This window comes from Meriones unguiculatus, chromosome 18 (assembly GCF_030254825.1).
Source record: "Meriones unguiculatus strain TT.TT164.6M chromosome 18, Bangor_MerUng_6.1, whole genome shotgun sequence".
In the NCBI taxonomy this organism is placed as follows: domain Eukaryota; kingdom Metazoa; phylum Chordata; class Mammalia; order Rodentia; family Muridae; genus Meriones; species Meriones unguiculatus.
This window is the reverse complement of record NC_083365.1, coordinates 27,899,316-27,916,734: the sequence shown is the minus strand read 5'-3', so window position 1 is coordinate 27,916,734 and position 17,419 is coordinate 27,899,316. Positions and strand designations below refer to the sequence as shown.

The 17,419-nt window shown below is 41.7% G+C and overlaps 1 protein-coding gene across 10 annotated transcripts in view; it reads left to right on the top strand.

Annotated features, from left to right (window-relative positions):
- Nucleotides 1-17,419, top strand: part of Fmn1 (formin 1) — a 368,583-nt gene that overhangs the window by 262,371 nt on the left and 88,793 nt on the right. For all 10 annotated transcript variants that reach the window (XR_009587427.1, XM_060371809.1, XM_060371805.1 and 7 more), the window contains one exon: nucleotides 1,636-1,756. Coding sequence is in view for 9 of the 10 variants with exons in the window: in XM_060371809.1 (XP_060227792.1) it covers nucleotides 1,636-1,756 (121 nt within the window). In the remaining variant the exon portion in view is untranslated. The remainder of the gene's footprint in view (nucleotides 1-1,635; nucleotides 1,757-17,419) is intronic.

The window sequence follows — 17,419 nt, the reverse complement described above, 5'->3', positions numbered from 1 at the left end:
ACAGGGATGAAGCTACCAACAGCCTGTCTGAGCTCATGTAGATGATCCCACCCTCCTGCGTACAGGACTTAGTGCTCTTAAAAAAGAACATGAAAAGTTGGAAGAGAAAAGTAGTTGTAGGGGAAAAGAGAAGAATTTAAAGAGTGGAGGAATGGGGAGTAGATTTGTTCAAAACATATTTTATCCATGTATGAAATTCCCAAAACTAAATATATAGCTTATTTATTAATAATATATATTAATATGCACTTATTAATACATATTAAAGCAGTTAGGTGTCTCCTGGTAAACTTGCAGATGTCACAAAGCAATATTTTACGAACCGTCTGCAGTGGTGCCTACCAACCAAAACCGTTTATTGATTTGTCACATACTGTATACTGTACCAAGAACAAGGCAGAGTGCCTGCCGTTGATGTGTTTAAAGTCTAGTGACACATCAGACATACAATCTAAAGCTAAAAATTCTAAATTAATAGCAATAAGTGCCATAGTGATAGGATCAGACACTCTTGGATAACATGGGGAAACACCCAAGTTTGGGGAGGTCCTGGAAATGTTTGAGGAAGTCATGTTTGTGTTAAGACTTGAAAGATGGGCTCTGAGGAGATTCTAGGGGAATGGAAAAGAACAGCATTGTAGACAAAGGCCTAGAGGCAAAAGGCTGGCTGGTTCTCTTGTTTCATGAAAGCTTAGGAGTAGGACTTGAAGTTGGGGGAAGGTAGATCCAAGGCTTGTGCTGTAGACAGAGGCCAGATCAGAAAGTGCCTTGTAAAGCAGTTTTGGCATTTGGAATTAGTCCTAATGGCACTAGGAAAAATGGAATGTGAAGGGAAGCTGGCAAAGCAGTGTGTGGTGCAGAGAGAAAAACAGCCGAAGACCGTCTAAGACGTGCAAGATAGAAAGCTTACATTAAACAACTCAGGAGAATGCAGCTTAGGCCGCAGAGGATTTTTAAGGCTCTACTTGTGTTTCAGTGTGCCTGAAGTGTCTGTCCCTTAAGATAATTCACAGCTCAGATCGTTCCAGAGCTGTAGACCTTGTCAAAACCATACCCAATCATGCCAGCTGTGAATACCTCCTAAGATAAGCCAACAGCATTTAGGTGGGCTTTATACACACATAAAGAATCTGATTGTGCACAATGTTCATCATAGCTTAAGCTGCAGAAAGGGTGAGTAAAGGAAGGGGGTAGCATCTCCCACCCAGCGCCTTCCTATCCAATCCACACCCACTGGCACATCCCAAGATGAGTTATCTAATTGCTAGCATGTGTAACTCAAAAGGGGACTTTCAATGTAAGTACTTTCATGTGTTTACCCTGTCTTTTTCCATGGGGAAAGAGAGAAATAGATCAGAGTATACCTGACAGTTTCTTCTTCCATTCTTAAGGCAAGATAGAAATGCAGTCCATGCCAGCATCTTAGCCAATCTCAATACCAGGAGGACCAAAAAGATGCTGTGAATGAGTCAGAGGCTTCCAAGTACAGAGTCCTGGTGTAGGAGAGCAGTACCATGATTGCCATTTAACCACGTGACTAAACTTATTATTTTTTTTTTCTGACTGATGCTTTGGAATGTCAGCTGAAGCAACAAGTGGGAAGTAGAATGTGCTCTTGTTTACCCTGTCTTTTAGGAAGCTGGGACAGACAAGAGTGTTTTCCCACTGCCTGAACCACAGGATTTCTTCCTGGCCTCCCAAGTCAAGTTTGAAGACCTCATAAAAGATTTGAGAAAACTGAAGCGACAACTAGAAGGTAAATGGGAACTGTTGTGATAGTTGCAAGGGCGACTTGTCAGAACAGTTTCACCGGACGGGTGGCTCCTGGAGTGTATTGGAAGGGAGATCCCTCCTGGGCTCCTGCAGCCATCGTGGAACATTCCTTCTCTGGGCAGTACTTGAGGGCAGTGAATCCATGCACTCCTCTGACTGAGCCACTGATCATTTGGTATCTCTGCATCTCGCCATATCATCAATTACTCCTGTCTACTCCCCTGTCTGTGGGTGGAGAGGTTTGCATGCACACTTGTTATGGCTGTGTGTGGAGGCCAGATACCTTTGGGGTGGATTCTTGGGCACAGCCCCTCTTGCTGGATTAGTTGTGGGCTTCATCTTTGAGACAGGACCTCTCACTGTCCTGGAGCTCCTCCCCAGGCTGCTTTTTAAAAACCGAATCTGCCTTTTAAAAACAGGTTCTGGGCTTCAGACTTGAGTCCTCATACTTCTAAAGCAAACACTTTCCCTGCTATTTCCCTCACTCCGTATCTGCTTTCTTCTGATATTCAGTGGTTACAGCTTTAATAATAATGGCTACTTGTTGCAAGTATACCGTTTTCTTACATCATTCCTATAACAAACATGATGAGCAGGAACTATTGTAGAGATGAGAAAGTTGAGACAGGGTAATTGCCTTTAGTGAGAGGCAGGTGTTCTCTGCTTTGATCAGGCCTCAAAACATATATGGTACATGTACACACATGTATATACAAAGATATATTCTTGTCACATATGTGCATACACACTGTAACTCTGTATTTGTTTTTGATACAACTCTAATGATAATAAAGAACCCACATTAAAGGCTCTATTTTAGTTAGTACATTTTAAATGATGGAATGCAAAAGCCTTTTTTTTTTTTTCTTTTTAGATGGTAAAATTATGTGTCTCTTGGTCAGAGATTTTCCTTTGGAATCTCTTTAGTCCTGTGTTTTCTCTGTGGAGAAATCTTTTTGTCCAGAAATAGAAATACTAGCTGTGGCGCTGGTGTGAACCAATGCAAGCATTCCATGGGGAATTTAGGGGGCATGTTAATGTGAAAATGGACCCCCCTCACCCTCCTCCGGGTGCGAGAAGGAAAGCTTGAGGAAATGAAGAGCTTCAGCCTGGAATATTTTTTGCACTAAAACATAAAATAAACATTTTAAGAAATGTGCTCCAAAACTCCAGCCTTCAGTTTGAGACCAAAGACTGGCTATGGATACAAAGTGGGAAAGATGTGCTCCTAGAGGCCGAGGGAAAAGATGTGCTCCAGGGGCAGGGAGAGACATTTATTTTTACTTTGGGCATAAAACTTGTTTAAGTACAGATAGTGATTGCAAGTTAATATTTCTCACACTGTAAATTATTTTTAAAGGAGCATTTTGGTTCTTCCCCATACCCATTCCCACTTGTTGATGGGGTTGAGGGAACAAATTCAATCAAATGAATTCTTTGTATGGGGATCTTATAAAAAAGAACTTCAAGTTCTTTTTTTTTTTTTTTTGCATTTCTCTTTTAAGGGACTGACTGTTTTACCTTCATCTCTAATACCAGCTGAATTTGTATCGAAATGAAACAGAATAAGACATCATATAGAGTTTTCTCTGTACTTCTTCTTAGGAGGCAGGCCACACCCAAGATGGCAGCAAAATATCTTGTAGTGGAGAATGGAGATCCAAGATGTGGGCTGCCCCTCGGTGTCTATTCCTAGGCCTGTCTCTATGCCCCTTAGCCCGACCCTTCATAGATGTTTGAGAAGCAACTTGATCTCTGTTTGATCTTCCCCTTTCCTGCCAGGGGCTACCTCTTCTGACATCCTCCTGACTGTCCTTGTCTATATGAGTTTGATGATGAAGAGCAAAGGGATGGGAGGAAAGTAGAGGAGCAGATTCTTCTTCAGGGTACCTCACTTTGTCTAGGGATGCTACTGAGCATCACTCTGGCCTCCCCATCTCCACTGACACTTTCCTCACTTCAAGGACCCACATGAGCTTCTGCAGTTGGTGGACAAGTTTTAGGAAGGAAGACCCGTCATCACCTGGGTTACTTCCCTTCCCAGACACGTGATGTGACCTCTCACAAGCACCAAGGAGGGGAACCCCTCCTCTGCCCCACACACATTGAATATTTAAACAAAAAAAGTCCTGCTAATCTTTAGAGATGCCAGTGTTTTTAACACATGAAAGGTACCCAGTAAATATTTAAAGAAAATACAGAGCCTGGGTGCTCTAATGAATTTCTTCTTCTAAATACCATCTGGTGAGATGGCCAGGATCACGGCGGTCCTTTTCATCTCCAGTTCCCATTCAGTTTCACCTCCCTTTCCATAAGGCCTTGGTGTGAACCCAGATTGAATGTTTAATTGAGGAGGACATAATTTTCACACATACAGCAAAGATTTGATGAGGCTTTGAGGTTTATTGTAGCCATTAAAATGTCGTAGCTGCTGGCAAAATCCAAGAAAATGTCTAAAGCCAAACCAGATGTGGTTAGCAAGTTTCAAGTGGTGTCAGGCCCCAGGTCTCTGGACAGGCACGACATCAGCCTTTAGAAGGAAACATTTTTGTGTAGCATTAACTACATCTTGCCAGAAAAGATGTAAATTTAACCTGTGGCTAGTTGCATACAAATATTTCTGATATGAGTCCCAGAAGTAGTCAATAAAAGTCTTCCTGAGAGACAAGACTCATGTTTGTACAAATAAACACAGAGGGATTGATAATAGGGTCAACTACAATTTATTGTGTGATTATTATCCTTTGACTCTTTTCATGTAGAGTATTGTTAGCCCTTACAATGATCCTATGGAATTAATATTACATTTGACTTCTTACAACATATGGTAACTGATGTCCGTGGTATTAAAGTAACTGGCTATTGGCTCACAGGTAACGATCTAGCCTTGTTTGAAACTGGATAAGTTGCTAGGACATGGCTTAGTTCCTCCACACATCCTGCCTGTGGCTCAGAAGGCTTGTGTTATATACCTCCACTTGCCAGTGCTACCTTCACTAGCTGAAGAGTCCTCTTTCCTTCTGTTAATCATGGGTAATACAGCCCAGGAGCACTGTCTGAGACAGAGACACACTCATTGCTACCCACACAGCATACTTCCATGACTTTTTTTATCCACATTGAACCCCCTGGCTCCCACCCAGTATCCATTTCTTTCATGCTGTGGCATATCAATAAGAGTTTCAGAATTATTTTTTTTGTGTGTGCATTTCCCTTCCCTGGACTCCCACACAATGGGAAAGACCGTCAAAATTCTGCCCTTCACTATCACAGTTGCTGACTCTTTCATTCCCTTACTTGTTTACATTTTCAGCATGTAAGATGGCAAAGACTTTTTCTTATATATGGACTGTAGATACCCAAAATATGTGCTGTAAGTTAATGTTAATAAGAGTGTTTTGCCCTGAGTTTGGTGTTTTTTTTGTTTTGTTTTGTTTTGTTTTTGTTTTGTTTTCACTACAGATGCTTAGTGAAGCTTAAAAAGACGGGCACTCGGGCCATGGGGTCAGATGTGTACTTCTTACTGGTTTGGTGAAAGTAAAATCTTATTAAGTAGCATAACTATAAAAAGTTACCTGAGGAGAAGGTAGATAGCTAAATGGCTGTGGATATAATTAGCATCAAAAGGCCCTGGGCTCCCTCCTTGACCAACCCCCCCCCCCACACACACACAAGAAATGAACTAAAACACTCAATTTCAGCTGGGTATGGTGACACATGATTGTAATTTTAGCACTTGGGATGCTGAGACAGGAGAATTGCCTTGACTTCCAGCCCAGCTTGGGCCGCAGAATGAGACATTGTCAAGAAAACAATATAAACCCACTTTATTTCTTACTGGGAAATCTAGATATATAGCACCTGCAGCATAGGAAACAGTGGCTAAATGGTCCCTTTGGTAACGATGATTAGAGATCCGTCCCTTTTACTGTTATGACTATAACCTATAGAATTGGTGCCCGCTACTCAAGGGCTGGCTAGCTGTGACTGGGCAGTATCTCATTCCCAGAGCACTTCCTCCTCTGTGAAGACAGAGCCAGGTCTTGACGCCGATAAACTTAAACTTAGTTTATTCTACACCCCTTTATCAGACAACAGTTTTGATTTCCTCTGTAATGTGGCACTGGAGGAAATTATTGAGAAATGACAAGCATCGGCGATGCTTCTTTCTTATTCCTTGACCTTGTCTCCTGGCCAGAATTCTCAAGGTATTCCCACCAACCCCTATGTGGTAGGTGAACTAACGGCTCCCCTTACCAGCAACCCTAATCCCTAGAATCTGGGATTGTGTTACCTTACATGGAAAAGGGGGAGTCTGCAGATGCTGACATGGGGAGATTATTCAGGCCTGGCCAAGTGGAACTAATCTAATCACATGAATCTTTAAAATGAATCTTTAAAAGCCAAAAACTTTCCCTGACTGTGATCAGAGGGAAATATAACTACAAAAGAATGATCAGAGAGATGCAATGTTGCTGGTTTTGACAATGGAGGAAGTGGGCAGTGGGCCAAGGAATGTCTGAAGCCCGTAGAACTGGAAAAAAGCAAGGAGCAGTCTCTTCTCAGAGCTTGCAGAAGGGATTATAGCCCTGCCAATGGCTTGGCTGTAGCATGGCTAAGAGCAAACCAAGTGTCCACCTTCTGCCATGCAGAACGATAGCATGTATTTTGTTATCTCAGGCCACCTAATATTTGTGCTAACTTCTTATGGTGGCAACCAGAAACAAATGCATCGTGCCATGGATCCCTCTCTCTGATTGTACCTAATATACCCATCCCACTATACTCTCTCTCTCTCTCTCTCTCTCTCTCTCTCTCTCTCTGTCTCATAGACACACACACACACACACAGCCTAACTGGGGTCATAGTTATGGGATTCCCCAAGTAGAAGCATCAATGTTGGCTGAATGTTGTATGAATTGTTTCTATAAAAAGAAGTTGGTAGAACAGATAAATATCAAAATTTTTAATTATATTATTTTTGGTGTGTGTGGATGTATGTGTCCATGGAAGGCCACACAGGTGGATGCCAGAGGAAAACTTGAAAGAATTGGCTTTTTTCATCCTATCCAAGTCCTTAGGATCAAATGTGGCTCCTCAATTCTGGCAACAAACACCTTTACCCGCTGAGCCATTTCTTCAACCCTAAATAAATATCAAAATGCTGTATATTAAAGTCAGATCTTGGAGGCTGCAAAGATGGCTCAGTGGTGGATGCTCTTCCAGAGAACTTGGGTTCTATTCCCCACACCCATGTGACAGCTCACAACTGTACCACCAGTCCTCTCACTTTTCTTCTGGCCTCCTGTGGCTCTGGACACACATGCTGAACAAATGTACATGCAGGGAATATAGCCATATAGATAAAACATAAAAGAAACAAAAAATTAAAAATTGTATCATATAGGTCCATTGTGTACATGAAACTATTAGCAGCTCTTGGAAACCTTTAGATTCTGAAGTAAGATTTAATCCTGTTTATAACAGCATCTGTCAGCTTAAAGAAAGAAATATCATTTCTCTCCCTCACTGACCACATAGTATTTTACAAAACATACATCTGTGAACTGCAGTTTGTGAAGATGAAGTATTGGTATTTGTCTTAGTTAGGGTTTTATTGCTATGGATACATTCCATGATCATGGCAACGCTTATAAAGGAAAACTTTTAACTGGGGCTGGCTTACAGTTCAGATGTTCAGTCCATCATCATCATGGTGGGAAGCATGTTGCACACAGACAGACATGGTGCCGAACAGGTAACTGAGAGTTTTACATCTGGATTTGTAGGCAACAGTAAGAAATAGTGATACTGGGCCTGGGACACCACCTCCAGTGACACATGTCCTCCAGTGAGGCCACACCTACTCCAACAAGACCATAACTGCTGACAGTGCCAATACCTATGAGCGAGCCTAAGGGAACCATTTTCATTCAAACCACCACAGTATTTCTATCAAAGTCTCAAGATAATTACACAGTTTCCAGTAAGTGATCATGACTGTGTGACCTGAACAGGAGGCGCTGAGTGACCGGTGATAGCACTTGCTCCTATTTTTGATTTTGACACTGTCGGGACCACACAGCTCTCATTGAGTTCTCCATCCACCTAAAAAAGCATGCCATTCTTAATAGCTAGATGAATGACATTAGTGGTCTTTGGAATGATTCTATTGTCACCTGTTCCCACCCCAAATACACATTTCTTTGATTTGATCCTGTATTTTATCATGAAAAAAAAAATTTATTCTGCATATCAAATAAGAAAGCTGAATTAATTTTTTATTCTTTTTATTTATTTTTATTGATTATAATTTATGCACTTTGTATCCCAGCTATAGCCCCCTCCCTCATCCCTTCCCAATCCCGCTCTCCCTCACTTTTCTCTCCCCATGTCCCTCCCCTAGCCCACTGATAGGGGAGGTACTCCTCTCCTTCCGTCTGACCCTAGCCTATCAGGTCTCATCAGGACTGGCTGCATTGTCTTCCTCTGTGGCCTGGTAAGGCTGCCCCCCTCAGGGGAAGGTGATCAAAGGGCTAGCCACTGATTTCATGTCAGAGACAGCCCCTGTTCCCCTTACTAGGGAACCCAAAAGAATGGAACTAGAAAAGATCATCCTGAATGAGGTGTCTCAGAAGCAGAGAGACACATGTGGTATATACTCACTTATAAATGGATATTAGACATATGATATAGGATAAACATACTAAAATCTGTACACCTAAAGAAGCTAAGTAAGAAGGACAACCCTGAGTAAGATGCTCAATCCTTATTCAGAAAGGCAAACAGGATAGACATTGGAAGAGGGAAAAAACAATGAAGAGGACAGGAGCCTACCACAGAGGGCCTCTAAAAGACTCTACCCAGCAAGGTATCAAAGCAGATGCTGAGAATCATATCCAGACTTTAGGCAGAGTGCAGGGAATCTTATGAAAGAAGGGAGAGATAGAAAGACCTGGAGGGGACGGGAGCTCCACAAGGAGAGCAACAGAACCAAAAAATCTGGGCCCAGTGGTCTTTTTTGAGACTGATAATCCAATCAAGGACCATGCATAGAGATAACCTAGAACCCCTACACAGATGTAGCCCCTGAATTAATTTTTAAAACAGAAAATTAGATGGGAATTCTTTGGGTAGATGTTGTAAAGTCCACACATTCTGGAAAAATTAAGAATAAAGATACTTTGCCTTTTTGGCTGAAAGTAATTACTAACATTCTCTTCCATGAAGATTGAGCTTTATAATAAATGAGATCTGTATCAAATCTCTCCTTGAAAACAAGGCAGAATCAGCGATGTTGTCATATGCTAGTACAGTGTCAATCCTAGCTAACCCACAGCACAAGACGCCCAGGCTTGTGTCAGTTGGCAGAGGTACAGGTTCACAAGTAAATCCTTTATGGTGTTCCTGACTGTATCTTTTTCTCTAAATAATTAATGATATGTATGTGAAAATCCACTCTTATGTTCCATTTACATATATTTGGAAATACACTTAGGCAGTTATGGAAAAGCAAAAACCTGTTCACTGTTTGGAGTTGGTATGATGCTTATATTTTGATGCTAATTACTGGCCCTCAAGATCTGGTTACTGCCTGGATAAACCTATCCTTGTTGTGTAAACCTGCCTAAGACATTATACCTGATTGGTTGATTAAAGGCCTATACCTGGGCAGGGCAGAATGGGGTAGGCATGGCTAAGGTTCCCAGGCTTTGGGAACAGGAGAATCACAGGAGACAGACCACTAGGAAGAGAGGAGGAAGGAGGACACCATGATGGGTGGAGAAGGAACCGTTTGGGCCAGGAGAAAGACTCCAAGAATGGCATGGAAAGGACCAAATAAAAATGCAAGCAAGTAGTTATAGAATTATGAATGGAAGATAGCCCAGATAGAAATGGTTAAGGCAGATGGCATTAGATGGAAGCTGGGAGGTGGATATTCAGGTTAATGAGACAGTGTAGGTGAAATATCTGCCTGGCCCAAGGTAAATTAGGCAAGTTATAAAATCTAGCAGGTGTCTGTGTTTTATTAATTGTGATAGTGGGTTAGATAATACTGCCACAATAACTATAGGGCAAATAATAAATAACATTACATATCCCAACAATCATTTTTATCGCCTACAACAAGTTGCACCATTTTTATTTACAACAACAGTTGACCATTTTACTTTCTGTGTTCATCCTCTAAAACTTTATGCTGCAAATGTTCGTCCTCACATGCTAATCCTTCTTTCTAAGCCTTTCCTAAATGAGATGTTCAGTGAAACACATAGTCCAGGAATTTGGTGGACATTACATACCCATATTCTAATACTGAAGAGTAGAAACCTCCCTATACTGATTCAAACTGTAGTTACCTTATTTATAGGCATTGTTATTTTTACTTAATAATTGTGTGTGTGCACGTTCTTGGGCAAATGATATAGAAGCCAGAGGTCAGTTTTAGGTGTCTTCCTCTATCACTTTCCATTCTATTTTTTTTAAGACAGAGCATCTCACAGGGCCTGGAGGTATCCAATTTGGTTAGAATGAACATTAAGAATATTCCTGTCTCTTCCCTTCCAATGCTGAAATTAGAAGCATGTGGTTTTTTTGTTTGTGGTTGGTGGGTTGGTTGGTTGGTTTGTGGTTGGTTGGTTGGTGTTTGGTTTTTCAAGACAGGGTTTCTCTGCATAGCCTTGGCTCTCCTAGAGTTGCTTTGTAGACCAGGCTGGCCTTGAACTCACAGAGATCTGCCTGCCTCTGCCTCCCCGAGTGCTGGGATTACAGGTAGATGCCACCTCACATGGTTTTCTTTATTTAAATAAGATTTTTAACACAGTATATTCTTACTACAGTGCCCCACACCCAACCTCCCTACTTGCCCACTCACCCAAATCCACACCCTTTAAAAGTGCCGAGTCATGCAGTGAAATTCCAAAATGGCTGTTTAAACTTGGCGAAAACACTAGTGCTACCGAAGAGAGAGAATCAAGTAAAGCTGAAGAAAGGGAGATACTGCCCTTTGCCTGCATAGTATTTATTTTATAAACAAGGAGTATGTACACCCTTCCTCATGAGTTACACTAAACCAGTTCACTCATACGTGATAACTCCGTGTCAGTAGTCCATTGAATTCAGGGATTCAGGAAGTTCTGGTCCTGCTGACCACATTTATTCAAGTTTGACACATTCCTAGCCTCTGTGACACTCAGCTGACACAGTGAAGATGTCACAGTCTTCTACCCCACTCAACTACGGCAAATTCTGGAAGGTCCAGGCAAGATGACATATGAAGGGTAGGTCCTGCAGGTATTGGGTGGAGGTAGTACTTACAAGAGATGTGGGGAATTGATCCATTAGGGCAAGTCTGGCTTATTTATCACTTTTTAGGAAGCTCCAGAAGATCTGAGTGGAATGATTACTGACCATGCCTAATTTATTTGCTCCTTGCTTCTTTGTAGCCCATTTGTCCATGGCAGAAGTTTATTAAGTATGAACTCTGGTACAAGAGTGGAGACATTAGCCAGAGTCCTGACCATGTTGCCATGGTGTTAAAAATATTTAGTCTTACAAGCAAAGTCTTAGAAATAATTTTTTTAAAAACGTTGATATGATTTACTTTTGTAAAATGATTTCAACAAAACAGGCCTTAAGGAACTGGGATAAGTGTTTCAGAAAGGCCGTGGGTGTAAAAGGTTGAACGGCACTGTGACTTGTGACTTTTGAGGCGAAGCATCCAATTAATTGTGGCCTGGTGGGTAAAGGTCACACATTTCCCGAATGGAATGCCTTCAAAGATGAATTATACAGAAAGGAGAGAAGATGAGGAAACTGAGACTTGATTCATCCATTTAAATAATGGAAGAATTTTGTGTTTCCCTTTGAAACCATGATTGTGCCATCTCCAGGTGGGAAGAATGAGTTGGTTGAGTTATGCTGTCCCGGCTTCCTCCTCTCACTTTGCACTATTTTACTCACTGTTTAAAAATCAGTACAGTTAAGAGGATTTATTGGATTTGTTTGTTTGTTTTTTTCTTTGACAAGAAGCATACGGTAAAAGCTACTTCTTTTGGAAAAGCCTGAGTCAGAAGTCCTAAATTCAGGTCTTTGATTTATAAACTATGTAACCCTTGGCAGGCCATGTGGTTTCCTTACCTTCCAGTAACCAGGTAGTGAAATCAAGGCACTCCTACTCACCCCCATGACTTTTGTAGCATTTACAGGACCGTATGCAGGCGATCTCGTGGGGGCACAGTAGGTGCTCGTCTGTTCCCCTTGTGCCATTGCATATGGATTCCAGCACATCCTTGAGCTGTTCACATCCACCTTCAGAATGTCTGGACTCAATCCCTTGCTTCCACCTCTGCACCTCCTCAACTGGCTGAAATACTCTAGCACATTTCCCTGTTTCCATTTCTCACGGCCCTGCTCACTCAGGGTTCACCCACCAGACAGACTGCCAGCACTCGGTACTGTGTATTCAATCTTCTTGGCACCAGTCTCATAGCCGCGGACTCCAGATGCTGCCTTTCCCTCCCCTGCTTTAACCACGCCCATTCCATGCCATCTAGCCCCTTCCCCATGTAACCTCAGCCACGTAATGGTTCCTTTGGTTCCAACCTTGGTGAAGCTTCTCTCTACTTCAGGACCTCCGCGATAGCTATTCCCTTTGACTATATAATGCTCCGTGACTCGAGTCTGCTCTGCCTACCCAGGCTTCAGCAGTCACTTTGATTTCAAGATCTCCGTTGCAGCTCTCTGTTTTGAAGTTACTGTTAATTTCTGTTCATTTCCTGTAAAATTTCTCGCTTCTGTCACTTTCTCTATATAGGTATAGATTTAACAAGACATTCCTAGTTTATACTGTGCTCATCAGGACCTGCCACATGCTCATTGTTGACTCAGTATTTGCTGAGTGAATGGCTAACCAGGCAAATCAAGAATCATAGAAATGACCCATGACTCAATTTCAGATCATTGCTGTCCTGGCTAGTCTATCTATCTATCTATCTAACTGTCAACGTGTCACAATCTAGAGTCATTTTGGCAAGAGAAAAACCTCAGTTGAGAAAATGCTCCCATCTGATTGGCCCATGGGCAGACCTGTGGAGCATTTTCTAAAGATTAATGACTGATGTGGGAGAGCCCAGTTTAGTGCTGGTGGTGCCAGCCCTGGGCAGGTGGTCCTGAGCTGTATAAGAAAACAGGCTGAACAAACTGTAAGGAGCAAGCCAGTAAGTAATGTTTCTTTATGGCCTCTGCTCCAGTTCCTGCCTCAGTGATGGGCTGTTACATGGAAGTATAAGATTAATTAAGTCCCTCCCTGAGCTGCTTTTCACCATGGATTTTATCCCACTAATAAAAAAGCTAACTAAGGCAATTGCTAACTTTGCTCTCAGAGAGAAATTAGATTAATTCCTTATGGAAAGAGATGTCAACAAGCATCGGTGGGTCAACACTTTCAAGAAATAGACTTTAAAGTAGTCAGAGATTGATGGACTAAGGAGGCGGTGAGTCCTTCAACTGCTAACAGTTTGAAGACTGTTGTTGTAGAAAGGCAGAACAGGTGTCATTGGAAGTTGCTAGATAATTCTGAAGATAGAGTCCAACTCTGAGATTGTTAGACTCTTATTTATCTGTTGTCTTGGCGTGTTCTACAAAACTCTTATTCAGTGGGTTGCTAAGTTCATTTCTAGAAGTGACTTGGAAAAACTGAAAACCCCAGGTATTCTGAACACTTACAAGATATAAAAGCCAACTGTCAAATTATATCACACTCACATCTCAGGTGTTCTCTTTATAAATGATTTTTAAGGATCTGTTTCATAATCAATCCATCCCTCAAGTATTTTTGCTTGGATAGTACCTAGAAGTAGAACTCCTATCCAGTGTGTTAGTCAATGGAGAAAAACAAAAATAACAAATGGGCCACAGTGAGTAATCATGGAAGATACTTGTTTCCTTCACCCTTTAGTCTAGAAAGGGTTAAAAGAATGTAACTTGCCAGCCTCTGACAATGAGGCCTTCCCCTGACTGTGAAGCAGCTGTAGCCCTCTGTGATTTCCTGACGTGCTCCACAGCCATGGCGGATCTTCCGTTGATTCCCTTTTGCACTTAAGATGGGGTGATGACTCACAGATGCCTCATAAACCTTCTAGATATTTATAATTATTCTCAAACCTTAAAGTCTGTCTTGCTTGTGCTGTTTTTAAATTTTGGACTAAATTTAAACTGCTTAAAATTCAGAGGTCACATAAATGTTACGGGGTAGTCCTCATAGAGCCCTCACCCAGCTTCCCCAATCTTATCGCCTTGTATTGCTGTGCTGTGTTTGCCAGAACGGAAAAACCAGCATCCATACGTTTCTGTTGACTGGACCGTTTCTATGGAATTCACTACTCAATGCTCTTCGTATCCAAGGATCACTGCACTAAGCTGCTGTGGCTCCCTATTCTCTGTTGATCTCCTATGTTTAACAATCGCATTTCGCCTGTTTCGTTTAAATGCACACAAGCAGAACCTTTACACAGCCATATATTTATAGTATTCCATCAAATAATTAAATTATGTAAGTGCAGTAAAATGAGGAACCAGCACAAACAAGTTTGGAAGGAACACAGCTGCTCTCAATACAGACAACTCGGTGATGAGAAAACAGGAAAACCAGAAAGCTGTCTACAAGCTGCAAAATTTTACCCTGAGTAGGTATCAAGAGGTAGAGGATTGGAAAATTAGCAATAACTTGGCAGGTTTGGTAAAATAATAGTAAGAAGGTGTCCATAAGTTACAGTGGTATAATGGGTTAGCCACACTTCCATAGAAATAGACCAGGTCTGAGACAGGAAGCAGGAAGACCAGGGTGATCCAGCCAGGCCTGACACCCGAGTCTTGGTTGCCAAGCTGTGCTCAAGCTACAGCACCATAAACTTGTGTCAGGTCCAAGAGTTTTCTAAACAGAAGAAGATCTGTGGGTGGTTTTGCGAATACCAAAATATTTTTTCAGCCGAATAAATTGTGTATCTCAGATCTCTTGGAAGTTTCACACTACGGAAGTGAAATCTCTCTGTGTCAGAAAACCAATGAGCAGTTAGAACAAGACCTCTTATGCACAAGTGCTGATGCAACTTGATGTACTGGGGTGGGTTGATACAGGGGGTGGGGTGAGGGAGTCCCCTTTTCTGAGAAGAAGGAGATGGGGAAAGAGGGTGGGAGGGTGGGACCCAGAGGAGAGGAGGGAGTTGGCTGCATTTGGGATGTAAAGTAAATAAGTAAATAAACTTATTAAAAATAAAAGGCAACCTCTTTAGTCACAGGGAAGGGGGAAGGGGTATTAGCTAACGTCTTTATTCAAAGATTCTCCCTCAGGGTTCTTGGCTTTAGGTGGACAGAGGTCATGGGCTGTGACTCCATATTTTAGCTGTCCATGGTAACTAGCAACCCTAATTGTGATGGGTGCCAAGCCATTTAGTAACTTCACCTCTTACTAGGCCATCAGTTTCCTATTTAAAAGAAAAGGATCCCTGTGATAGCATTTGGAGGTTTGGCTGTTTCCCTAGTGCTTTTACAATGCCCGAGGCACTTGCATGGGTGGCCCAGTTTTTCCAGAGCTTCCCTGGAGACTGTAAAGGTAAGAGCAGAAGAGCAAAAGGGTTCAGAGTCTGTTTCAGCTACTTATGATCTAGGTTCTCGTCCTAACCTGAAAAAAATGGAGAACATAACAGGGCTAAGCTCAAGGGGTTCTTGTGAGAAATAAAGGACAAAATAAAATGCATAAGCCTGCTAGAGTCTTTGAAACTATGGGACATAAATATAAAGATGATTTGCTTTTAACCAAAAAATTAAGAACTTGTAGTGGTTTGAAGGAATTATACAAAGAGATATATGTCCACGATAAGAGTACACAACCACACTTGGTAGGAACACCAACCTTCCTTGCCCTCCAACAAAAAGAGGAAACAACCAAGGGAAATCTAGAGTACAGGATGCCACACTATACCTGGCCATTTGTGTTTTTAAATCACCTTTCTGGATCATTTTGATGGTTATTAAAAACATCATCAGATCCCTCAGTATAAAGAAAAAAAAAATCTGCTAAATAAGGGGAAGGCCTTGTTTGACCTTTTCAGTGTGTTTATTTTCTCAGCAAATATTTATTCTAAGCACTGAGCTAACTGCTAATTTTAAATAAACTCACCGAACTATCAAGCCATTTGGAAACACATTTTAAGAACGAGTTTTATCCCCACTTCTATGGAAGCCGTCTACCCTACTAGTTTGTCAGATTTTTTTTTTTTTTTTTTTTTTTTTTTTTTTTTTTGGTCCTGCTAAGAACAGCATCAGATTGCTTCTCAGGACAACGGTTTCACTTCTGGATCTGACTGGGGTGGGAAGATACAGGCCATATGCTCCAGTGTCTCTTCTGCAGATTTAGAAATGCTTTTTGCAAAACCCTTCACAATTACACCCACATAGATAATGTCAGCCAATACTGCTGCCTCTTGTTTCAAGTGCTTCTGTAGCTTGGAAGTTACGTTTTACAATCCAACGCCATATTTCCTTTTGGGTTGGAAGCCCAGTCCAAAATGGAATATTTTAAGCTTAGGATGACTTTTCAAACTGATAATGTGCATTTTAAAATTATTTTTTTAAATCTTTAAATAAACGTAATTGTGAATCATAATCCATAACGGCAAGTTCTTGGATGAAACAGCAAAAATGAGACAGCTGGCTAGCCACTAAGAATAAATAACTGAAGGGCTTTCTCAGTTGTATCACAAGTACCTGTAGGTCATCTCTTGAGACACAGTCACCTTTGGGACTCACAGGACATCAGGAGAAAGATGGGATGGTCCTTTTTTGCTTTAGAATTTATTTTTCAGCTCATTATCATGAGGGCCGATGTCAGTGACTCACTGAGCATTTCAGACTTTATTGTAATACCTAAGCTTTGTCAGAGAATCCTGCTCATTGTCAAGTCGGCTGTCCTGCAGCCCCTCATTCTCCCTAACGCTCACCACACAAATCACATGTAACCACATAATAGCCTCCACTTAAAAGTTTCAGCAGCTCGTCTCCTCTAAGCGGACAGACACTGGGATGCAGGCTGCCAGGGGCTGCTGGACCTGCAACCCTCCTTTTGCCATAACTCAAGAGCAAGGTAGGATCCGTGACAGGTTTACAGGAGAATGTGGCTTTATATAGCTGAGGTCAGTGTCTGGAAGCTTCCCGCTAATACAGCTAGCAGTGTCCAGCAAGGGAGACTATTGGCCACGTTGTTACCTACTCTGAACTATTTCTGATCTTCAACTCTATTTTCAAACACATCCTGAGAAATCCTGACTCCCGGCAAATTGACAATGTGGCCCTCTTTATGTGAAGCCTTGTTTATAGGCCGCAATTCTCCTGACAGATTTACAAGAGTCTGTGGAGTTTTAAAAGACGATTGCTTAACAAGCATTAAGTGAGACACATAGGACTGTGTAAATATTTTAGCTGGAAGAGGGGATTTTTAAAAATGCCTGAGCCAAATATTGCATTAAATCTGACGACAGTGGCACACTGATCGGCAGTAGTCGCCAGCCTCGAGCCTCGCCAGCGATTCCTGTAGCCAAGTCCAGATACCAAACTCTAGCCACCAAGTTTATGAATTGCGCTTTTTCA